Raw genomic sequence first — 23480 nt, 5'->3', positions numbered from 1 at the left:
GACATCAAAGCTGCGGCCGTTGAGGAGGATTGTCACTGGATGAAGGTCCGGATCTTGAGTTGCGACAGGAGAGCCCCATGTGTATGAGAGGGCGTTGTATGCTGGCAGGTTAGTCAGAGGGTGTTCTTCGAGGAGAAGAGCTAACGGCTGAGTTTTGGAGCCTCCGCAGTGGAGTATCCGGACCAGGCGAAGGCTACCAATGCCAATAGACGTGCTATATTGGAAACCATCGTGAGAGGCCGACATTGTGGCTTGCATGGAAAATGGAGCGCTCTCTATTGATCTCGAAGCATGGCAACTGCATTTATATAATTATCTTGGTATATATCAGAATTCTGCCGGCGCTCAAAGTCCGAGAATGCACATTAGCTCAAATTCCATCGACGACCTCATGCATCACGAGCTGGGTAGCCACGTATGGCCCTCGAAAAGTGTCAGTTGCATCTCTAGGACAAAGAAGGCTAACGCGACGCCAATCTGGTTCTCACGCATGATAAATCCTTCGGATGTTGGCTAGGACTGTATCGTTCCAACTTTTGATGGTTTCGCGTATGAAGATTGAGTAACACGCAAGACTAGTGAGTATCTGGGCTCCAGGACCTGAACAGCAGAGGCAACAGACAATTGAGCAAGTGGAGCTGCAGTGACTCCGAGGAGTGCACCGTGCGGCAATGTGTTGATTGGACTCGGAGGGGGGCCTTTTGGCACTAGTGCGACGGATGCCTGCTCATCTCACGTGACTGCGTGTTTGAGTGGCGACGCGGGTCGAGTCGCGCTTTCTTGAGATCAACAACCAGGACCGGGACACTTTCTTCCCCTCCATCTTCGTCCGCCACTCCCTGCCTTCTGCAACGACCACTAGGGCATTGAACACTTTGCATCTGCAGGCCTGCGAAAGTGCCAATCGAGGCCCAAAATGTATGTTTTATCGTCTGAACTCTTCGTCTGAACGCCAATTGCTAATGGGACCCTTCCATAGGACTGCCGATGTCACCGCCACCCCGGGCGCCAACAAGGAGAATGTCCCTTCTAAGAGATGGCCAACTCCTCATTCCGTTGACAAGTTGCACAAGCCTTTCAAGTGCCCCGGATCCGCGACGCGAACAGTTTCTGCCGATCGCCCCGCGCGAAAGAAGAGAAAGGTTGATTACAAGGGCGCTGATGGAGCCGTCGACGCGGACAAGCCCTGGACCAATGCCGACAGACTCGCCCTAGCCAACCGGGACGCGAACAAGTTCCCAGTATTCCAAGTAAAGGACAAGTCGACGATATTCCGCAAGGCCTTCTCCATACCTCTCATCAACAAGAACTCGGCCGCCTTCAACCCTAATCGACCCCCGCCAACCCTTGGTCTGCGCACAGGAGCTGTCTTTGTCGCGAAGCCTCTTCATGACCCTAGTGGCGAATTCTCAATCGTACTTTACGACCCCACTGTGGATGACAAGCCGAAGGTGCCTGAGAAGAAGGAGGAACAGAAGGAGCCGGAGCCCGAGAAGATTGACGCGCCTCTCGTACACAAGAGCTTGTCGGAGATTCTTGGAATCAAGAAGAAGGTGGAGGGAGAGCACCCCAGGGTCCCTGTCGTGATTGATCCAAGGCTAGCCAAGGTACTCAGACCGCATCAAGTCGAGGGTGTCAAGTTCATGTACAGATGCGTCACTGGCATGATCGAGGAGAAGGCGAACGGATGCATCATGGCCGACGAGATGGGTCTCGGCAAGACGCTTCAATGCATTACACTCCTGTGGACTCTGCTCAAGCAGTCTCCCGACGCTGGCAAGTCTACTATTCAGAAGGCTATTGTTGCATGCCCGTCCAGTTTGGTCCGCAATTGGGCGAATGAGTTGGTCAAGTGGTTGGGTGCTGATGCCATCACACCCTTTGCAATCGACGGCAAGGCATCGAAGGAGGAATTGACGCGGCAGCTGCGCCAGTGGGCTATTGCCAGCGGCCGATCCGTTACACGACCAGTAATCATCGTCTCCTACGAGACGCTTCGTCTCAATGTCGAGGAGTTGAAGCACACCAAAATCGGCCTGATGCTTTGCGACGAAGGCCACAGACTCAAGAACGGAGACAGCCAGACATTTAGCGCACTCAACAACCTGAATGTCACGCGGCGAGTCATCTTGTCCGGAACCCCTATTCAGAACGATTTGTCTGAGTATTTTGCTCTCATCAGCTTTGCCAATCCCGATTTGCTTGGAAGTCGTCTGGAATTCCGCAAGCGGTTTGAGCTGCCAATTTTGCGTGGACGAGATGCCGACGCCAGCGAGGCTGACAGGAAGAAGGGAGACGAATGTTTGTCCGAGCTGCTGGGTATCGTCAACAAATTCATCATTCGCCGAACCAACGACATTCTCTCCAAGTATCTCCCGGTCAAGTACGAGCACGTGGTGTTCTGTAATCTTGCGCCCTTCCAGCTCGACCTCTACAACTACTTCATCACCAGTCCGAACATCCAGGCCCTTCTTCGTGGAAAGGGCAGTCAGCCGCTCAAGGCCATTAACATTCTCAAGAAGCTTTGCAATCACCCAGATCTGCTTAACCTTGGAGACGATCTGCCTGGGTCAGAGAATTGCTACCCTGAAGACTACGTTCCCAAAGAAGCGCGTGGCCGTGATAGGGATATCAAGCCTTGGTACTCGGGCAAGATGCAGGTGCTTGATCGCATGCTGGCTCGTATCCGCCAAGACACGAACGACAAGATTGTGCTCATTAGCAACTACACCTCCACCCTTGACTTGTTCGAGAAGCTGTGCCGTTCAAGGGCTTATGGATGTCTCCGTCTTGACGGTACCATGAACGTCAATAAGCGCCAGAAGCTCGTCGACAAGTTCAACAACCCAGAGGGCGAGGAATTTGTCTTCCTTCTCAGTTCCAAGGCCGGTGGCTGCGGTCTCAACCTTATCGGCGCCAACCGCCTGGTCCTCTTCGACCCTGACTGGAACCCTGCAGCAGACCAGCAAGCTCTGGCTCGTGTGTGGCGTGACGGTCAGAAAAAGGACTGTTTCGTGTATCGCTTCATTGCCACGGGTACTATCGAGGAGAAGATTTTCCAGCGTCAATCCCACAAGCAGTCGTTGTCCTCTTGCGTCGTCGACTCCGCCGAGGACGTCGAGCGCCACTTCTCTCTGGACAGTCTGCGCGAACTGTTCCAGTATCGACCCGGTACCAATTCAGACACCCACGACACCTTCAAGTGTAAGCGGTGCAAGCCTGATGGCAGGCAGTATATCAAATCGCCTGCCATGCTGTACGGCGACACGAGCACATGGAACCATTTCGTCAACGAGGGGCTCAAGCCTATCCAAGATTTGCTGCTGAGACAAGAGTGCGGTGAGCCAGAAGTGTCAGCGGTGTTCCAGTACATCTCGCATTAGACGATGTTGTTTGCATGATTATGATTAGAACGATCTGGGTTCGGATCGTTAGACGTGCTCGGAGTCAATTTTTTTGGGATCGGCGATGGTGTTTTGGGCGTGTGCTCTGGAACTTTGCTTTGGAACGCTGGCAATCATGGCGAGCCGGGTTCAAATAGATCATTTGCTTCATGTTGTAATACTACTTCACGACACTCAAGAGTCACTTGTTCAAACCAATCGAGCTTCAATCTATGCAATGTAGGTTCGTGTTGTTGCTTCTAATGCTGTGTGTGTATGCTCTGCAATGCGAAAAACGAAAGCCAACTTCCTCCATCTATAGCTCATCTATCACATGCGTCTTCTCGGACGGCGGCTCCTCCCAGTTTCGGCTCTTGGTGTTCTTCTCCTCTACCGTCTTGTCGCTCTCGACCTTGGTATCCTCCTTCTTGGGCGCCTCGGCTGGCAGACCCTTGCGCTTGCGGTCCAATGCCGCAATCTCATCATCGTACACAGTCCACTCGGGAACCTGGCGACGAGCGCGGTCGAGCTTGGGCTCCTTGGTCTGCGGGTTGTTGCACAAGTCAATCGTCTTGGCCTCGCGCTGGGACTCGTCGGAGCACCACGTCTCACACCACAGCCACTCCTGCGGCAGGCTGTGGATGGGGATCTGGAACTGCATGTGGTTCGGCAGGTCCTGGTCCAGGTTTGCGAGGGAGTTGGGGTCGGCGCTGAGGGAGTGATATGTCTGGCGCAGGCGGTCTCCGGCGGCGAGCTCGCGGAAGCGGCGGAGGTCGACGACGTAGAGGGCGGAGATGTGGTACGGTTGGCCACGGAGGTAGTTAGCCCAGTAGCCCTGCTTCCAGAAGCGGAAGCCTTCCATCTCGGTGCGGGAGTCGCACATGGGTGTGAAGCCGTAGGGTTTGCCTTCGAGGTCGTGGTTGACGAGGTTGATCATGTCGGTGCGGACGATTTGGTCTGCGTCGACGAAGATAACCTTGTCGAGGGAGAGGGGGAAGAGCACGTCGAGGAAGAGGATCTTGTAGCCCCAGATCTCGCGCTGCTTTTCCTTTTGTTGGCGGAGCCAGTGAGGCCATTTGAATGTTACCATCTCGTACTTGAAGCCATACTCTTCAGCCAGGTGGGGAATGAAATCTTTGAAGGAGGGAGAGAGGAATTGCTCAATGAACCAGAACTTGACCGTGTGCTTGGTGTTCTTCATCACGGAGACCATCATGATGTTGAGCATGCGCTCATAAAGGTGACCGCTTGCGACGGAGAAGATGTTAATCTCCGCGTGCTCCTCGTCTGAGATAGACTTGGTCTTCTTGCCCAGGATGCCTCCCGCAAGCTTCAGACCGCGACCGACAAGGCTGTTGTCTTCCTCCACAAAGAGGACGTCCGACTCCTCGTGGCCTGGCTTGCGAGACAAGCGAGGGTAGAGCGTGGTTCCCTGGAAATCCATGAGGACTACCTCGGTGCCCTCGTCACCGGGGACGGGGTTCCATCCCTTCGCGCCAATGCTGTCAATGGTGTAGATTTCGGAGCTTCTACCCTGCTTGAGCTGGATATTGTAAAAGCCCGGGTTGGCTTTGAACTGGAAATAACCCAAGTTGGCCATGGCGATCGTGTCTGCGAAGTGAGGCTCCTTCTCGGTGCCAAGTACGAGCTGGGCACCGCGAGGAGGTTGGGTAGCTTTGCCCTCGCGCGAGTGACCCTCGATAAGAATGCTCTCAAGCTCGTAGGAGGCGTGGACGTTGGCCTTGATGGAGCTGAGCTTGATGTTGTCAGGGTCGTGAACCGAGACCTTGGGGGCGACGAGCCAAGATGGAGGCACGTCCATGCCAGCATTCAGCAAGGCTTCGGAAGGAAGACCCTTGAAGGAGGCTTCGAGGGCGCGCACCTTACCGGTCTCGTCAAAAGTCGGCTCGGAGTCGAGGACATAGCGGAAGAATCTCTTGACGGGAAGTTCGTCGATCTTATCCTTCGGGTTGAGGAAAAGCTTTAGATAGACTCCCTCAAGCTCGGAAAGGACCTTCAGGATGGGGGCCCATCTCTGGGCTTGCTCGCTGGCAGGGTTCAGAAGACCGACCAGATGGATGCTCGAGGTCTCCGGGTTTCCGATCTCGATGGCGGTGTATGTAGAGTTCCAGGTGTCGTAGGCACTGACACGAACAGATGGCGCAGTTTCGAAGATGTCCTCAGGCAAGTCAGACATGCTAGAGAGGGCGGTGACAGAGGTGATCTTAGCAGCCGCTAGAGGTCCCGCAATCTTGTCGGTCAAGCCGAGTTCATCAACAGCAGAGTACACGGGGAGAATGCGAGCCTTTTGTTCGAACTCGAGCAGGTATTGGAAGTCATCAGCCTCAAAAGGCTCCTCGGCGGTGAAGGGACCAACGATGCGGCCGTTGAGAATGAGCAGGTTTGACCCAGGCTTAATGGCAGCAACAGAGTGGAAATCATTGAGGGCTGCAGCATAGATCGCATCAGAGTCGCTGTCAGCTGCCTCAGAGATCGTCTTGATATCGGCAATAGTCTCAGCTTCAGCAAGCTTGTCGCTGCTCTTCAATGCTTTGTTGACAGAAGAGGCCGAGGCAGGGTTCTCCGGGTTGTGGACTACATCCAGGCGAACTCCGGGGTTGTTGCGACGGAACGCTAAGGCAGAACGGAGAAGATCAGCTCCAGCGTCAGTTGTGATGTCAGCAACAACAGTCAACACTGCCCAGTTCTCCTTTGTGGAGTCAGCGTAGGCTTCAATGACTGGAACTTTGTTGAACAAGTCGTCATGGTCGGTGTAGATCTTGTTGACATCCAAGATCTTCAGGGACTTGTCGTTTTCCGGGTAGATGTATGTGTTGCGTCGCTTCAGTGCCTTCTCAATGAAGAAGTCAGGAATCCACATCTCTTCGTCAACCATACCCATGTAGACAGCCCTTTGGATGGTCTGCAAGTCGTTGGCAGCCTTGACGCTCATGGCTTGGAGCCAGTTGCCTTCACGCGGCACAGGTACACCGTCAATAAAGACAGGTGGAATTGGGGTGTTAGCGTTCAATCTCTTGGCCCATTGCTGCGCAAGCTTGATCACCTGCTGGGCACCCTCTGATTGCAGAACATCCTCGAACGCAACAGCGGTAGCCTCGTGCAGAAGTTCCCGGTCCTTGATGGCCTTCTCAAAGCAGGCTGCATCCGCCTTGTCTGTCTTGGAGTCTTGCAAAGCAGCATCCAAGTAGTCAACAAAGGCTTCCATGCCATAGCTGTCAAGGAGATAGTAGAGAATCTTGGCAACACCGACAGACTCCTCAGTGGGAGTCAGAGGAACCAGACCGAACCGCAGGGGAAGCTTGCGCTTTACGAAGGTGTTGAGCTGGGATACCACACTGAGATCTTCGATCTTGGAGAAATCGACAGGAACGATGAGATTGAAGATGTCTCGGCGGATAGGAGGAAGCTGGCCGGGGTAAACGCGCTGGAGGAGCTAGAAGCAGGTTAGAGAGTTACAACCCCCGTAAAATTGGCCCTTTACTCACCGACATCAATTCCGTAGGGTAGTTCGCGTATTGCTCATCCTTCTCCAGGTCGTTGAGGAAGATTATAACCTTCCCCTCTTCAATGTCATCTGTCCAGTCAAAACGCGGGGGCTCATCGTCAGCCTTGGACTCGGCGACCTTGGGATGACCAAGGAGCGCAACAGCCTGTCCTCCCGAGAAGCCCAGATCCCGAACGCCATCAATAAGCTTGCGCTCGCGGCGAAGGATATCGACCAAGGTGAAGGCCTCGATCTGGCGCTCGATGAGCTGGACTCCGTTGATCCAAAGCACATTCATACCGCTTGGCACCAGCTGTTGGCGGTTAAGTTGGTGCTCGGCCAGGAACTTCTCCGATACATTGTGAGCGGCGATTGAGGTGGAGAACTTGGGGAAGTCCTGAGTGAGCTTGAGGAGAGCCTCGAATGGGTTCTGATTCTGCATTACGAACGAAGCCGCCTTGAGACCTAGCTGTTCCAGCTCCGACTTTGCGAGAGGCTTGAGATCCGTCACCTCTTCTGCAGCATCCAGAACCTCCTCGGAGGTAATCTTTTTCTGAGCATCGTCACCGCCATGAGCTTCGCGATCGTCGATGACGATGTAGTCGGTTCTTTTCAACGCCAGTTCGACTCCGTAACCATTCACAGGAAGCGCCTCCTCGTAGCTGCCGGCGGGCTTCGTGTAACGCAGGCGGTACTCTACTTCGCCATTGCGGGCCTTTTGCGCCAGGGCACTGTGAAATGCACCAAAGCCAGGTGACGTGGGGTCTGCGTAGAGAACGGCTTCGCTTCCTGAACCCAAAGTCCGGTCGAAGGGCAAAGCTTTCGCTTCAGTCAACTTGGTGTCCTTGGGGGCGTCCAAGGCCGGGGTGCAATATTGCTTTCCTCCCAACTCGGCCCACACCTCACACCCATCCTGAGTATCAGACTCGAGCTTTGGCTCGACAGCGGTCCGGTAGTATTGATAGTGAGCCTCGACTCGTGGAGCAGCCGTTCTCAGGGACAAAGCCAGCTTGAAGGTGGAGAGAGCGTCGGGAGTGGTGATGTGTCCATCGTCGCGGAGGACCTGGAGGAACTTGTCGTAAACATCCTTGTCCGTCTTGGAGTCGGCGAAATGTCCGCTAGCAACGCGGTCGAGCAGAGGAAAGTAAGATGTTGCGTTTTCACCTGCAGCAGTCTCTCTGGAAATTTAAGGTCAGTCCTGCAGCTCCACAGACTCTGGGTCCCGGGCAAGCGACTTACAGCAGCTCGAGAAGGTAGGGACCGGACGGGAAGGCCGCTTTCATGTCCACAGTGACGGAGGGTACAGCTGCAACATTGGAGGCTGCCAACAGCGTCAGGGCAATGCCCATTGGCAGCTGGTACGGGCGCACCATTGTGTAGGAGGAATTGCGACGGCCTGCGCGGGCTGTCCTCCGGGAAGGTGGGTGCTTTTCGGTTGGTGGTTGCCAGAAGGTGTCTGTGGTCCTGGTAGAAAATAAGTAAGGTGGTTTGAGGCTGCTTGTGATTTTCCCAAAAAGGCAACGGCGCCTGATTATTGTTTATGGTGTCTGGCGCATGGCTGTTGCGAGAATGCTTGGAGGGGTTTTGGAAATCCGTCCGCTAGGCCCAAGACAAGATCGGTAGAGAGACTGGACTCGGCCTGTCGAGGTGAGGTACACCACAGTGTGCAGGCAGGCAGGTGGTGTAAGTGAACACATTGACAAAAGAGCTCTCCAGAAGCGGACTAGCGTCGCTCTGGCCAGGGGTCGTAGGTCCGCGCCAAAATGCGGCAGAAAACCAGCCTACTGGAGGGGCAGCAGCTGGGACGCCACCTTACGTAAGCCAACTCGACGCTTGACAGGGGGAAGCCACAGTGTCCAGTCCGGGCGGTGAGCTCTTACGGAAGACGGCGGAACTCTGATGCGGCAGCACAGCAGCTCACTGACAGGCGCGCCATTGGGACCCACTCCAAGCCCACACTTTACAGATGGCCACGAAGCGGAATTGTTAGTTACTAGGGGCTCCGAGACGAGGAAGTGGCCTTTACGTATCTTGCCTACATCCTCCCAGTGCGTATCCAACCACTTCTCACCGCGCCTCAACTCTCCGTGACCCGTGAATGTCACTGTCATTCTCCTCTCCATCTCCAGCTTGTACCTGATTACTGGTCGCTAAGCTGGCCTGCACCTGTTCCTTTCTTCCTTGAGGTGCCGCTTGTTTGCTTCTTTCTGCTTGCTAGAAGCTCCGGCTTCACCTCCCCGCCAAAATGCAGGCCTCCTCGGGCATGTTGACCAAGGTATGTCTGCCCACGGCGCATTGGCATCCAGTCGAGATCCCTTGAGGATATACTCGATGGCTCACAATCAATTCAGTTCGAGTCCAAGTCTTCGCGCGCCAAGGGCATTGCCTTCCACCCGAAAAGGTGAGCCTTCCATCTCCCAGCTGCCCAACCCAGCCCGCGAGACGCCGCCCCCTTGCTGACGTGTAGCTTCCAGACCATGGATCCTCGTCGCCCTTCACTCCTCCACAATCCAGCTTTGGGACTACCGCATGGGAACATTGATCGACCGATTCGAAGAACACGATGGCCCGGTTCGAGGAATTGACTTCCACAAGACGCAGCCCCTCTTCGTCTCTGGAGGCGACGACTACAAGATCAAGGTGTGGTCATACCAGACCCGTCGCTGCCTGTTTACTCTGAACGGCCATCTCGACTACGTCCGAACCGTCTTCTTCCATCACGAGCTGCCATGGATTCTGTCGGCTTCAGACGATCAGACAATTAGGATATGGAACTGGCAAAATCGCTCTCTGAGTGCGCAAAACCCCTGGGATCCCTTGGTTGCTAAAGGAAGCATTGACTGACTATGACTTGCAGTCTGCACAATGACAGGACACAACCACTACGCCATGTGCGCCCAGTTCCATCCGAAGGAAGACCTCGTTGTTTCCGCCTCCCTCGACCAGTCTGTCCGTGTCTGGGATATCTCCGGCCTGCGCAAGAAGCACTCCGCCCCGACATCCATGACCTTCGAAGATCAGGTCGCGCGGGCGAACCAGAACCAAACCGATATGTTTGGCAATACCGATGCCGTTGTCAAGTTCGTCCTGGAGGGTCACGATCGCGGTGTTAACTGGGTTGCTTTCCACCCCACCATGCCTCTCATCGTCTCTGCTGGCGACGACCGCCTCGTCAAGCTGTGGCGCATGAGCGAGACCAAGGCCTGGGAGGTCGACACTTGCCGAGGCCACTTCCAGAACGCCTCCGGTTGTCTTTTTCATCCCCACCAAGACCTGATCTTGTCCGTCGGCGAAGACAAGACGATCCGTGTGTGGGACCTCAACAAGCGCACTGCCGTACAGTCTTTCAAGCGCGAGAACGACCGATTCTGGGTCATCGCTGCCCACCCCGAGATCAACCTGTTCGCTGCCGGACATGACAACGGTGTCATGGTCTTCAAGCTCGAGAGAGAGAGGCCCGCGTCGGCGGTTTACCAGAACAATCTCTTCTACATCACCAAGGAAAAGCACGTCAGGTCATACGACTTCCAGAAGACCATCGAGAGCCCGACTCTGTTGTCGCTCAAGAAGCTTGGCAGCCCCTGGACTCCTCCTCGCACACTTTCCTACAATCCTGCGGAGCGCTCCGTTCTGGTCACCTCTCCCTCCGACAGTGGATCCTACGAGCTGATCAACCTGCCCCGTGATGGATCTGGCGCCATCGAGCCGACCGAGTCGAAGCGCGGCCAGGGCAACTCTGCCATTTTCGTTGCGCGCAACCGCTTCGCCGTCCTGAACACCGCCAGCCAGACGATCGATATCAAGGACCTGTCCAACAACACCACCCGATCATTCAAGCCCCCGGTTGGAACCAGCGATATCTACTTTGGTGGTACCGGAAACCTTCTCATCATCACGCCGACCGCTGTTCACCTGTATGATATCCAGCAGAAGAAGAGCGTTGCTGAGCTGGCTGTGAATGGTGTCAAGTATGTCGTTTGGTCCAACGATGGTCTCTATGCTGCTCTCTTGAGCAAGCACAACGTCACCATTGTTACCAAGACTCTGGAACAGGTCAGCACCCTGCACGAGACCATCCGTATCAAGAGCGCAACCTGGGATGACGCCGGTGTCCTTCTGTACTCGACTTTGAACCACATCAAGTACACTCTCTTGAACGGCGACAACGGCATTGTCCGCACGCTTGATCAGACTGTTTACTTGGTCCGTGTGAAGGGTCGCAATGTGTACTGCCTCGATAGAGCCGCGAAGCCCAAGGTTCTGCACGTTGACCCCACCGAGTATCGCTTCAAGCTTGCTCTTGTTAAGAGGAACTACGAGGAGATGCTTCACATCATCCAGACCTCCAGCTTGGTTGGCCAGTCCATCATCTCCTACCTCCAGAAGAAGGGTTACCCCGAGATTGCTCTGCAGTTTGTTCAAGACCCTACTACTCGATTCGAGCTTGCCATTGAATGCGGGAATCTTGAAGTTGCTGTTGAGATGGCTAAAGAGCTTGATCGCCCCAAGCTCTGGCAGCGATTGGGCTCTGAGGCCCTGTCCCACGGCAACCACCAAATCGTCGAGATGGCTTATCAGAAGCTGAAGCAGTTCGACAAGCTGTCGTTCCTGTACCTGTCCACTGGTGACCACTCCAAGCTTGCCAGGATGGCCAAGATTGCAGAGCATCGCGGCGACTTCACCGCTCGCTTCCAGAATGCTCTCTATCTCGGCGAGGTTGAGGACAGAATCCAAATGTTCAAGGAGATCGATCTTTGTAAGTTACCCTCAACGCATTGGACTTCTAAAGCTAACCACCTCAGACCCCTTGGCGTACATGACTGCAAAGTCGCACGGCTTAGATGAGGAATGTCAAGCTATTCTCGAGGCTACGGGTCTCACCGAGGACCAGCTGGAGACTCCAACCATTGGAGAGGCCCTGACTCCACCAAAGCCCGTTGTCCCAACCTTCAAGGCCAACTGGCCTACAAAGGCGACATCAGTTTCTGTTTTCGAGAAGGCGCTTCTCGGCCAGGTCGAGGGTCTCTCGCTTGAAGATGAGCCCGCTGCTGCCAACGGTTTCGATGACGCAATTGACGATGATGCCGCCAAGAAGAACGGCAACCTGGTTGACGCCGAGGATGACGAGGATGCGGCTGGCTGGGACATGGGTGATGACATTGTACCCGAAGTTGAAAGCGACTTCGTCAACGTTGACAGTACAGAGGCCGGTGGCGCTGGAAGCAGCGAAGCTGATCTCTGGGCTCGCAACTCACCCTTGGCTGTGGACCATGTTGCCGGTGGCTCTTTCGAGTCAGCTATGCAGCTACTCAACCGACAAGTGGGTGCTGTCAACTTTGCGCCATTGAAGCCGCGGTTCCTCGAAGTCTACCAGGCATCAAGAACATATCTGCCAGCCTCGGCAGGTCTGCCCCCGTTGGTCAACTACGTTCGCCGCACGATTGAGGAAACGGATCCTAGAAAGGTCTTGCCCATTGTGCCTCGCGATCTCGAATTCCTGGCCACCAACGATCTTCAGCAGGGTTACAACTCTATGAAGACAAACAGGCTCGAGGATGGCTTGCTCCTTTTCAAGGGCATCCTCCATGCCATCCTTATTAACGCCGTTTCCAGCGAGACCGAAGTTGCGGAGGCGAAAAAGCTCATCACATCGGCTAGCGAGTATGCTGTGGCCATGGAAATCGAGCTTAGCCGTCGTCAACTCGGCACCAGCCCCGACCAGCTCAAGCGCAGCCTGGAGCTGTCTGCTTACTTCACCATCCCCAAGATCGAGGTTCCTCACCGCCAACTCGCTCTGCACAACGCCATGCAGCTGGCGATTAGGAACAAGAACTACAACTCGGCTTTGAGCTTCGCTAACCGCATCATTGCCAACGGTGGCTCTAGCAAGCTGACCGAAAACGTAAGTCTTCCTCTGCTTCAAATAACACTTACTCAATTAACAATCATACAGGCCAAGAAGGCGAAGGCCCAGTGCGAGCGTAACCCGTCGGATGCGATCGAGATTGAGTTTGATCAGTTTGCCGAGTTCGAGGTTTGCGCAGCCAGTCACACGCCTATTTACAGCGGTACGTCTTACGAGGAGTGTGCCTTTGACGGCTCCAAGTACCACACGAAGTACAAGGGAACCGTCTGCAAGGTGTGCGAGGTATGCGAAGTTGGTAAGCATGGCAGTGGCCTGAAGCTCTTCGCATAAGGGGTTAGATAGTATAATGGGGTTCCACCAGCAGTGAAAAGCTGCCGGAGACGCAATGTTCTCGGCCTTCAGGGGGTGGTGGTCTTGGGAAAAGTTACTGTAGACAGGGCCGAAGGTCTGAATGAAGTCCCAGACTTTTGATTGTTAGCAATAGTTTGCGGGAGACGAATATATGTCATCACTTGTTCATCTTGCTTGTCAGCGTCTGTTTTCATCATGCTGCCGTATGAATGGCCACGAGAAACGCGATTAGTGATGTTTCTCTGTGACCCGATGCAGGGGTCCACCATTTGTGTTTGAGCATGCAATTGTCATAACGCCAGAGCTTGGATCCCGATGTCCATGCCCCTATCTCATGGTCTATCGCGTGATATTAGTGGTACAGTGAAAGCCATCGCCCCTCGTCTCTACCGCCCGTCTACACAATGGTCTCGAGATCCCTGGCGTAACCCAACGTGTTCTCTATCACCATCTGGCTCATCTCCTTGTCGTGGGTGCCGTCCTCGGCGGCGGTGGCCTCAGCCGTGTCGGGGAACCGGATCTGGCCGTCCTTGAGGATCCAGCCGCGCTGCTGGGCGAAGGAGATGACGTCGCCCTCGGAGTCGAGGAAGAGGAGAGACTTTGCGGAGCTGATGGGCAGGCTGGGGTAGGCGCGCTCGCTGCTTGAGGCGATTTCGGAGCGGATTTGGAAGGTGAGAATCTGGGTGAACTGTTAGCTATCGGGCGAGGTCGTTATAGAAAGGGACGCTAGTCAAGGCATACCTCTGAGAAGACGGCGTACTCCTCGCTTGGCACGTCGCGGCTCTTGAGGGCGTTCCAGACACGGTCGTAGCTTCCCTCCATCAACCATCTCTCGAGACGGATGGGGTATCCGAGGTACCTGTCACCCTCGACGGCGCTGCTGTCGCCGCCGCCCTCGCGGTTGGCCAGGCTCTCGAGCTCTGAGTGGAACTCGGCGTAGCGGCCCTGGGTGAGGAGAAGGAGGAGGTAGAGGCCGGTGACCTTGTTCTGTTCGGGAGGGTTGGGCTGGAGGATGTTTGAGGGCAGCTCGTAGAAGGGCTGGAGCTGCTGGACGTAGCGGGTGAAGGCGTCGGGGTTCTTTGCGCGGATGGAGGCGAGGGCGCCGAGTTCGTACGTCTCGCGGGCTAGGGCGAGGAGGTCGGGGGAAGATTTGGCGGAGGGGGTCAGGGCGTTAAGCTGGAGGAGGTGGAGCTTTGCCTTTGAGAGAAGGGCGGAAGATTCGGTGAAGGGGAGGGAGGAGCCCTTTTGGCGGAGGGTGGTGATGATTTGTTGGAGGTTGCGGTCGGCCATTTTGGCGGGGTGTTCTTTGGGGGGCGAGGGCTGCTTGCTCTGTTCCGGAGAGGATTTTGTCCCCGGTTGGCTGGGGATTTCGATTTGAATGGAGAGATATCGTCGGGAGTTGGAGACTGGCTGGCAATTGCGGGTGGAGGTGGTGGGAGATGCAGTTGTTGTGATGGTGATGATGTGTATTCAGATGCACTCGGATTGGATTGCTGGGGTGTCTGGCTCAGCAGGCTGAGAGAGGCTGACGAAAGGTGCCGTCAAGCTGGAAGGTGCCGTGCTGGGGTCTGGCCAGAATGCACTAGCCCTTTTGAGAATAGACTGAGGGAAGCTTGCCTGCTGAGGCCGGGACCTGAAGGGGTTCACGTGCCGCGGAACTTCAAGGCTCCGATATCCGTCCTTGTGGGGTCAGGTCGGGTCTGGCAGTGTACCTAGGTCCCGTCGGGTCCAGGCCCTCGCTCGATGCCCAGCCAGGTAGAGCTCGGGAGCTTCCACAGGCTTACGATGAGCTCTTGCGAAGAGACACTGGGCTCACTTCCTGGGCCATTGAAGATGCATGTTGCGAAGTGCAGCTGGATCCAGCCGTCCTTCTATTGCGATGTCCTATTGGTGCTCGACTTGGTTTTGCATCACTCTCCTCAGTCTCTAATCCAGCCAGCGCATGAAAGCCAATGCAATCTATCCGAGCTATGTAAGGACGGTTCACTGTCATTGCCCCGTGACCAGCTTCAAGCGCAGTCGCTCGCTTTAGTCTTACCGACGGGTTGAACAATACCGGCGGGCGATCGCTGTGGGAGCTACTCAGCCTTACGATTTGAGATCTCCACCATACTGTCGGCATGCCTAATGAGAGGGTTTGTGGATGCAAGCGGGAGAAAACCCAAGAGATTTCGCAGCAAGACACGACAACGGCTGGCGCGGAGGTCTCAGCTTCCGGCTGTCAACTTTGGGGTGCTGACAGTGGAATGTCGGGCAGCATTTGCTTGCGGTGGTGGCCACTGACGAACCAGCGACAGGGCACTGCCCAGCCCAGCAGAGGGAGGACCCGGGCTGGAAAGATGGGATGGGCTGGATTGGATGATGGCTGTGACGTCGTGACGTCGTGACGTGGGGTTCAGGGGGACTAGGATGTTTGACGGAATGTTGTAGAAGAATTGCTTGCATGTTCATGCGGCTGGTTGGATTGCCACGTAGTAGGTAGATAAACCCACGCATGAGATGGTTTATATCAAGCATAACATGAGAGCTCAACCGTTCGGAAAGGCCCCAAATAATGCAGGTACTGGGCAGCTGTGGTAGGCTCCCGCATTTGGGACCCCCCTGATTGTGATCCGTGGTCTCCCTGCGCGGATGGAATTGGGATCCTCTACAAAGTGCAGGGCCTGTTGAGGATTGGCAAAAGAAGAGAGATTTACGAGGCAGGCGCGATTTCGATTGCGATCATTCGGCCCCCAAGGGCAGGGTGGTCGGTTTGCAGAATTGAATGTCACCTCGAGCAGAAAAAGATTCTTGATGTTTCTAAGTTTGGAAACAAGGGCTCTCGACCGTTGTGGCTGAGCAGAGGGCGACGACGTCTGAAAGGACGAGAGCGCAGGATGGGGGCTTTGCTTGCGAAGTACCTGGCTTGTACCTTTGCAGGACTGCATGCTGCAGCTGAGTCGCTGTATCCATCTTTGAAAGTGATGAAGAATGAGGAAACATGCGACCTATGGCGCCGAGCTACGTCTCGTCGCAGTGATCCGTACCTGGTAAGATATGAAGGGATGGAAAGTGGATGGAATGAGACGATGAGCGTTGAATCGAGGGGGTCTTCCCTTCCCTCCCGCTCCTTAGACAGAATACCTAAGCACCTAAGGTCTAACTAAGGGTAAGGTAGGTAGGCAACGTGAGCCTCTGCATGCTGTATTACCTTACGGGCAAGGAGAAGCCTTCAACCAAAGCACCTTAGTATTAGTAGCGTCTGAGGTGTCGCGTGGCAATGCTGTGGAATCCAAGGAACTAAGGTTGGCATTGCACAAACAACCGGTATCGCATGACCTGCGCCAGCATCGCCAGGTAGGCACCATAGACAGCTTTTTGCATCCGCGTGGCTGGTTCGGTCGACTGCCCGGACTGCTGATGCTGATGCTGATGCTGATGCTGATGCTGATGCTGATGCTGATGCTGATGCTGATGCTGGTGCTGGCGCTGGCGCTGGCGCTGGTGTTGGTGGCACCTGCCTGTGCTCACCAAAGGACAGGAAGGTGCGGACTGACAAGCAAGCTGCAAAAGAACGCAAAACCATACCTACCTCTCTTCTCATACCTCATTCAAGGAGGCCTTCAGCTTTCGGTCGTTCTCGTTTTCGCATCGACCTCTCCTACGCTCATCATCTTCTGCCATCTCTCAGACTTCTCCCCAAGCCACAGTCAACCAACCATCCGCCGGCGGATCTGCCAATTACCACGCCGAGTTCCTCCCATCTCTTCAACGATACTTCGATACCTACCTTATTTCAGCTGCCGGCAGCCCCTGTCCTCGCATTCGAAAAAGCCAAATAACAAGAGATGAAAAGGCTGTTCAGATCCAAAATACCATACGCGCGGCATGGCAAGGGAAATACGCCGGCTTCCGGTCGAGATCCACAGAACAACGGCACCAAAAACACCTCGAGCGGTGGAACTCCCGCTGCACCTGGTCCGCATTCCATCTCCGGCCCGCGATTTGAGGTCTACCCACCTGTACCTGCACTCCTGCCTACACCTGGTAAGTGAAGAACGGAACTTGCCCTCTGCTTCAGCTGGTCCAGCCCTCGCTTTGGAGGCCTTGGGCCATCTAATTTCATCTCGGCCGAGGGTGCCCCCTTTAGGATGCTTTGCTGTTTGCTGCTCTCCTCTCTGATCTTCTCCCTCGGGTCCCCGGACACCTCCCGCCGACCATCATCAATCGCCCCGGAGGTATCGCTCACGGCCTGTGGCAAGCGAAATACGCACAGTCAAGCAGTCTGCCTGCACCGTCTTATGCACAGGGGCCCGTTTAACTGGACATGCTGGGCGCCATGTGCACATGCCAAACCCCCCCAAAAAGGATCATGGGTGCTGTGGTCTGCAATGGCATGCTGTCACTGGCACTGTCTGACCTGGGTTCTTGATTGAAGCCCTCGGACGAGTCACCCTGGCTGAAGACGGGATGGACGGCTGTCGAATGGTTGACGAAGGACTTTCAGCGCTTACTGCCTGCTGCTTGTACATGCCTCATCCTGGCGTCTTCTCGATTGCCTTTCGGTACCTGATCACCACAGCCGGCTACTCCCTGCTCCGCCCACCGCAAAGTACAGACGAGGTACACTTGGGACTTTCGGTCTACCTGCAGCAGAATGGAAGCGCATCCCCAAAGCCAATGGACGCAGCACGCAAACCACAGCAAGCTGCGGCGTGCTAGCGTGCCTCTGGCACAGCGCCAGCTGCGTGCTGCTAAATGTTCTGCTGCTGCTGCGGCTTGCATGGTGGAGCAGCATCTCATAGCGAACCCCTCCTTCTCTATAACTGCCCCGGTCAGTCCCGCTCCTGGAACAATGATGGGGGGCCCAGAGACGATTCCCCCTCCTCCTCCTGACCCTGACCAAAAAGAAGAGAAATGCGACACTGGCACCTGGCACATTCATCCGGACGAGCTCCAATGTTTCACTAGCCAGACTGGGCACAAAAAAGGGGACGCGGACAACAACTCTGCACGCTAAAAAGAAAGGGCCCGCCGTCGCGATTTCCGATGCTTTGAGCTTCGTCCCTCTCCACCCCGCTTCCGGACGCCCTCAGTTCAGTGTCATTCCTTCGAAACCAAGGACTGAGAGAAAGCAGACCGAGAGAAAGACTGTCGCAGACACAGCAAGCAGGAAGCCCCCGGCAGCCGAGAGAACCACAGAGAACCAGAAACACAGGGTGTCAAAGTACACACAGAGATCGGACTGCACGTTCCCGATTCTCTTTTTTCGCCGTCAACATATTGCAGACAGCCACCACCACACCTACACCTGGCTTCTCAGTCAACCCGAGCCTCTTATTCCTTTTTCGCCTATTTCCCCGTCCAATTCTCGCCCCTACCGCACCCTGGCCAGGGAGTTTGGCTTAGAGAAGAGAGACTGTCAGACGACAACCCAGCAGCACCCAGCACAAAAGTAAATAAAAATACAGCACTTTTGGGGGCTCCAGCAAGCGGCCGGCCACAGCAGAGTCAGCACAGCACAGCAGAGCAGCCCAACCTTACAGGCGCGGGAGGGGAAAAAAAGCTGGCGGTGGCTCCAACCTAAACGTCATTCGACCCCCGCTGACTGATTACCTCCTATTTATGCAGCTGCACCTCAGCCCAAAGGCACAACTGACGAGATGTCAAACTTCGGCGCAACTTTCGTTCCTGGAGGGTTCGACGACTACTACATGCCCGAGGTCGTTGCACCTTCGCCTCAGCGGTACGCGTATTCCCTCATTTTAATCTCAGGCGGATCTATCATGGGTCCCTCCTGACTGCCCGCTGGATCTGGCGATGGGCCCCCCTCCCCATCCTAACCCGCGCCGCCTTGTCTTTGTCCCTTTTTCCTCAGCCTGATTGCTGACACAAGTCGTCTCTACAGTGTAACGCCCCAGGTCCCTCAGAACATGCAAAACGACCTTCAGCGCATGGAACTTGAAGCCCGCGAAGTCGACCCGAACCGCCGAGACCCCAACATCCAGAACCGCCACGGCCGCGAGCCGTCCTTGTCCTCCTACTCCAAGCCCACCGACCCCGGTGCGCCTGCCCTACCTCCCAAGGGCTACACCAACCCGTCCGCTGCCGCGCCCTCGTCCGACGACTTCAAGCCGTTCCACGAGAATAGCGCAAGCGGCAATCATCATACCATGCGGCCCAGCGCGGCCCCTTCCTTCTCCCCTTTCCCCAAGGTGAAGGGCGACAACATACCCCCCACAGATGAGGAGAAAGAGGAGATCCTGTGGAACGCCCGCGAGCATGTACTGCACTCCAACAATGTCTCCATGCAGCTTTCCTGGGCTCGTGACACCTTGGCCTGGGCTGAGATTGTTGCTGAGGCCAGGTCCAAGGACCCGGAGAGCGGTCGTCAAACACCAAAGGTTGAGCACGAACTGCGCACCGATGCACTCAACATTGTCGAATACCTGGTTGGTCAAGAGCATCCCGAGGCGCTCTTTATGAAGGCAAAGTGGCTCGAGTTTGGCAAGTTTGGCTGCCGTCCCGACAAGAGAGATGCCTACTCAAAGTACACGCGCGCTGCAGAGCTTGGCTACGCGCGTGCCGAGTACCGGCTGGGCATGTTGTTCGAGAACTCCAACGACTATAGCAAGGCCGTTGAGCACTACTACCTAGGTCTGAGGCTCAAGGACTCGGCGGCTATGTACCGCTTGGGTATGATGAGCCTGTTGGGTCAGCACAATCACCCGAAGGACTACCAGCGCGGCTTGGACCTTATTAGGGAAGCTGCAGACCTCTCTGACGAGGATGCGCCTCAGGGATCATACGTCTACGGCATGCTCCTTGCAAAGGACTTGCCCGACATTGAGGTTCCTGACGCGTTGCTTCCCGTTGACCTGCCGCTGGCCAAGATGTACGTCGAGAAGGCGGCCTACCTCGGATTTGCCAAGGCGCAGCTTAAGATGGGCCAGGCTTACGAGCTTTGCCAACTGAGCTGTGATTTCAACCCTGCCTATTCGATTCATTACTACGGTTTGGCAGCTCAACAGGGTCAACCTGAGGCTGCGCTTGGCGTCAGTCGTTGGTTCCTGTTTGGATACGAGGGCATCTTCAGTAAGAATGAGCAGCTCGCCTTCAAGTACGCTCAGGATGCGGCCACCGCGAAGCTTCCCACGGGCGAGTTCGCCATGGGCTACTACTACGAAATCGGTGTCTACGTTCCCAAAGATCTGCGTCAAGCCAGGTTCTGGTATGAGGCCGCTGCAGACCACGGCAATAAGGATGCCGTCGGAAGACTCGACGCCTTGGATCACTCTAAGAGCTTGACCAAAGCCGACCACGAGACGACCACTCTTACGAGAATCAAGTCGCAACACGGATCTCAGCGCGGCAAGCGACCGGACCGTTTCAAGCAGCCTCAACAACAGATGCCTACCGTCTCGGAGAGCGCACCAGTCACACCAACCGACCCCGGATATCCGACGAACACCTCCGCAAAGACGTCACCTCATCCCTCACCGAGAGCTCACCCAGCTCAAGACACCGTCGATTACCCGGATCCCTCGCGGCCTAACAGCATGGGTAATAGACCCAATGCATTTACCGTCAACCTCGATGCCAACTTGGCAATAAGACCCAAGTCTGCTGCACCATACCCTGAAGATGATAGGCCGGCGCCCCTCAACCTGAACAGACCCAAGTCAACGGCTCCTTACCCTGAAGACGATCGGCCAGGCCCGCGACCTGGAGCTGGCCCGCAGCTCTCTCCTCACTACAACACGGGAGGTCGCCCTCCAGCCGCTCCCCACTCTGATCGCCCTGGCAGTGCTTTCGGAATTCGCACTGGTCCAGGCGGCCCCCAGGGCATGGCCGGCAATGTCCGCCCATCCCAGTCAATGAACAACATGATTCCTCCTGCCGGTGCGGATCCCAGGGGCCGCCCTATGACGGGAGGATGGGATCAGTCCGGTTACCGCCAACCGAGCCCTGGTTCGGGCCCTGGGTCTCGACCCGCTACGACACAGCCCTATCCGGTGTCCCCCGGACTCCCCTCGAATCCCGCCATGAACAAGCTCACCAAGCAGAACACTCAACAGTTCGCCAAGCCCCAACCCTCACCTCCTTTCCAGCAAGGAAGCTACGGACCGAGCGACTACGGTCAACCGGCGCAGGCGCAAGCGCAACCCGGTCGAGACTACGGACCTAGAATGTCGTCCATCCCCCCTGCAGAACAATATGGCTACGGTAGACCACCCAGCGCCGCGCCGGGCGGCATGCCTCCGCGAACCGACTCGATGCCGCTCAGCCCATCTGGTCAACCCCGGCCTCAGGGTGGTCCCGGCGGCGCTCCCCGACCTTACGCTAATCGGCCGGATCTTGTCGATCAGGGCCCTCCCGGCCGCGTCGGCAGTGCACCGCCCTCTTCTCAGCCACGACCCCAGCAGAAGCCTAGCCCGGCTCCTAGTGCCCAAACGATGCCTCCCCCGAAGAAACAAGCGACAGGCCAAGGACCTGCGACTTTTGAGGAGATGGGCATCCCCAAGGGCAAGGATGATTCGGATTGCGTGAGTCTTGCCTTGTTGCTCTTGTTTAAGAATATCTGACTGACCGTGACGCAGATCGTGATGTAAATTTCTCAGATACCACAGCCACTTGACGATGAGATGCTTTCCACTTTTATACCGGGGTAGCTGAAGCGTTTCATGCATGTAGATAGCATTCCAGTCGGGCTGCATAGATGGCCAGTGGGAGTACAACGGCACCGAGAGAATTGCAATAACCCAAGAATTATAAATTTTGTCTTTCGTTAGGTTGTGAAATTTCACGCTCTCTCTCAGTTGGCCTCAGAGGCAGCGTATTGCTTAGCAAGTGGCGCAATGCAGTCCTCGAGACTGGTCCAGCCCTTCCCTCCCCCCAGCTTCTTCATCAATTCCGTCGCTCTCTCGTTGGCGATTTTGCCTACGTCGACACCGAGATCGGGGAGGTCGGCGGGGAAGTTACGGCTAGGCTGCGTTTCGCGGAAGACGGCGAGAATGTCGTTGATGTTGAAGCGGCCGGCATATGCGATGAGTCGTTCGGACTGGACGTCTGGGAAGAGCAGGGCGCCGATGTGGATGCGCGCGATATCGAGCACATCGCAGAACCATTGGGCTGGGAACATGGCGACGAATTCAGGGGAGACGTGGCCCTGCCAGAGAGACTTGAGAATTCCGACTGCGGTCGGGAAGCCCTGGTGCTCTGGAAGGAGGACTCTGCCCAAAGCGGCGTTCGGAAGAACTTTCACACAGGCCATCAGTTCTGTATTGTTAATGTCTGGGTGCTGGGATATCACTTACTCGAGTTCAATGTGAACCCGGGCTTCGCCTCAGAATACCACTTCCACAACGCCTGCTCGGCCTTTGTCTTTGCGGCGGAGTAGGCGATATAACCCCCCGCAAGACCGCCGGGCCCCTTGCCGGAGTAGGCGATGGCAACGGCTTGCTCGTTGTACGTGTCGGCGTTGACTTCGTAGGGGACGTTGGGGGTCGGCATGGCGGCGGCGCCGGAGGAGGAGGTGTAGACGAAGCGTTTGAGGGATGGGGTTGAGGCGGCGGAACGCGCGATGGAGAGGGTCGCGTCGACGTTTGGGGGCACGACGTCGTTGGGGTCCGGGTTCATGTTCGTGATTGCGATTGTGTGGATTGCGCCGTCAGCACCTGGGTCTGGGTGTTAGTGCTCTTGACTCGTCGGCAGGCGAGACGGCGAGGACTACCCTTGAGGACTTCGTCAAAAGCGCCGTTTTTGGTCACTTCGGGCACGGCGTGGAGGGTGAAGCGGCCTAGGCCGTAGGTCTTTTCGAAATGGTTTGAGAGCCAGCTGTACTTTGCGGCGTCGCGAACCGTGCCGCGGACGCGGTAGCCGGCGGCGAGGAGCTGGTCGACGATGTGGGATGCTATGAAGCCATTTGCGCCCGAGACCACGATCGTGCTATCCTTGGACAGGACGGGGTCTGAAATTGTTAGGGACGACATCGTGAGCGAGGGTGATGATGATGATGGGTGTGATGGCTGAGAGGCATGATGAGCTGAGATTCTGGGGGTTCTTGAGCGAGGATGGCTTTATAGGTTGAGGCCTCGGACATTGGAGAGGGTTCGAAAGTCCGTTGATGCTGGGCCAAGACGTTGTGGTTGTGGTTGTTGGTGTTGTCGTCGTCATTGACGATGTTGGAGAAGCGGGAGGAAGGGGTGGGCATCCCACCAGGGCCGGAGAGGATTATTTGAGCAGCGGACGGAGGCGGGGCCGGTGGGATCCGGGGGTGTGGGATGGCAAGGTATGCTTAGATTTCTTGGCTCTCGAGCATTGACTGGGTGCTGGGGGGCCGTTTGATTATACAACGTGGTCTACGGATGTCGTTGGTCTCCGTCGTGGGTATACG

General features: G+C 55.9%; 6 protein-coding genes across 6 annotated transcripts; 3 read left to right on the top strand and 3 right to left on the bottom strand.

The window, feature by feature from the left end:
* Positions 1 to 916: 916 nt before the first annotated feature.
* On the top strand, positions 917 to 3383 carry rhp54 (DNA repair protein rhp54; the record flags this gene model as incomplete). The annotated part of the gene is made up of 2 exons (XM_037325840.1): positions 917 to 918; positions 980 to 3383. Coding segments are annotated over 2 exons (2406 nt in total).
* A 316-nt stretch (positions 3384 to 3699) lies between these two features.
* On the bottom strand, positions 3700 to 8261 carry gpt1 (UDP-glucose:glycoprotein glucosyltransferase; the record flags this gene model as incomplete). The annotated part of the gene is made up of 3 exons (XM_037325839.1): positions 3700 to 6837; positions 6890 to 8066; positions 8128 to 8261. 3 exons carry the CDS (start codon positions 8259 to 8261, stop codon positions 3700 to 3702), a joined length of 4449 nt encoding a protein of 1482 aa, XP_037175689.1.
* An 872-nt stretch (positions 8262 to 9133) lies between these two features.
* CGCA056_v010591 (putative coatomer subunit alpha) lies at positions 9134 to 13084 on the top strand (the record flags this gene model as incomplete). Its single annotated transcript, XM_037325838.1, has 6 exons — positions 9134 to 9163; positions 9240 to 9289; positions 9363 to 9682; positions 9746 to 11644; positions 11691 to 12790; positions 12842 to 13084. 6 exons carry the CDS (start codon positions 9134 to 9136, stop codon positions 13082 to 13084), a joined length of 3642 nt encoding a protein of 1213 aa, XP_037175688.1.
* Positions 13085 to 13502: 418 nt separating this feature from the next.
* Positions 13503 to 14395, bottom strand: rpn12 (26S proteasome regulatory subunit rpn12; the record flags this gene model as incomplete). The annotated part of the gene is made up of 2 exons (XM_037325837.1): positions 13503 to 13784; positions 13847 to 14395. The coding sequence occupies 2 exons, from the start codon at positions 14393 to 14395 to the stop codon at positions 13503 to 13505; spliced, it is 831 nt and encodes a 276-aa protein (XP_037175687.1).
* Positions 14396 to 18747: 4352 nt separating this feature from the next.
* Positions 18748 to 21696, top strand: chr4 (Chitin synthase regulatory factor 4; the record flags this gene model as incomplete). The annotated part of the gene is made up of 3 exons (XM_037325836.1): positions 18748 to 18830; positions 18993 to 21630; positions 21685 to 21696. 3 exons carry the CDS (start codon positions 18748 to 18750, stop codon positions 21694 to 21696), a joined length of 2733 nt encoding a protein of 910 aa, XP_037175522.1.
* Positions 21697 to 21899: 203 nt separating this feature from the next.
* ALD2-0 (Aldehyde reductase 2) lies at positions 21900 to 23076 on the bottom strand (the record flags this gene model as incomplete). The annotated part of the gene is made up of 3 exons (XM_037325835.1): positions 21900 to 22342; positions 22402 to 22761; positions 22818 to 23076. The coding sequence occupies 3 exons, from the start codon at positions 23074 to 23076 to the stop codon at positions 21900 to 21902; spliced, it is 1062 nt and encodes a 353-aa protein (XP_037175523.1).
* Between the last annotated feature and the right edge of the window lie 404 nt (positions 23077 to 23480).

The sequence above is a fragment of the Colletotrichum aenigma genome, assembly GCF_013390185.1.
Source record: "Colletotrichum aenigma strain Cg56 chromosome Unknown KSG_Cg56_contig07, whole genome shotgun sequence".
Classification (NCBI taxonomy): Eukaryota; Fungi; Ascomycota; class Sordariomycetes; order Glomerellales; family Glomerellaceae; genus Colletotrichum; species Colletotrichum aenigma.
The sequence above is the reverse complement of the archived record's forward strand: the minus strand, read 5'-3'. Positions and strand labels throughout refer to the sequence as shown.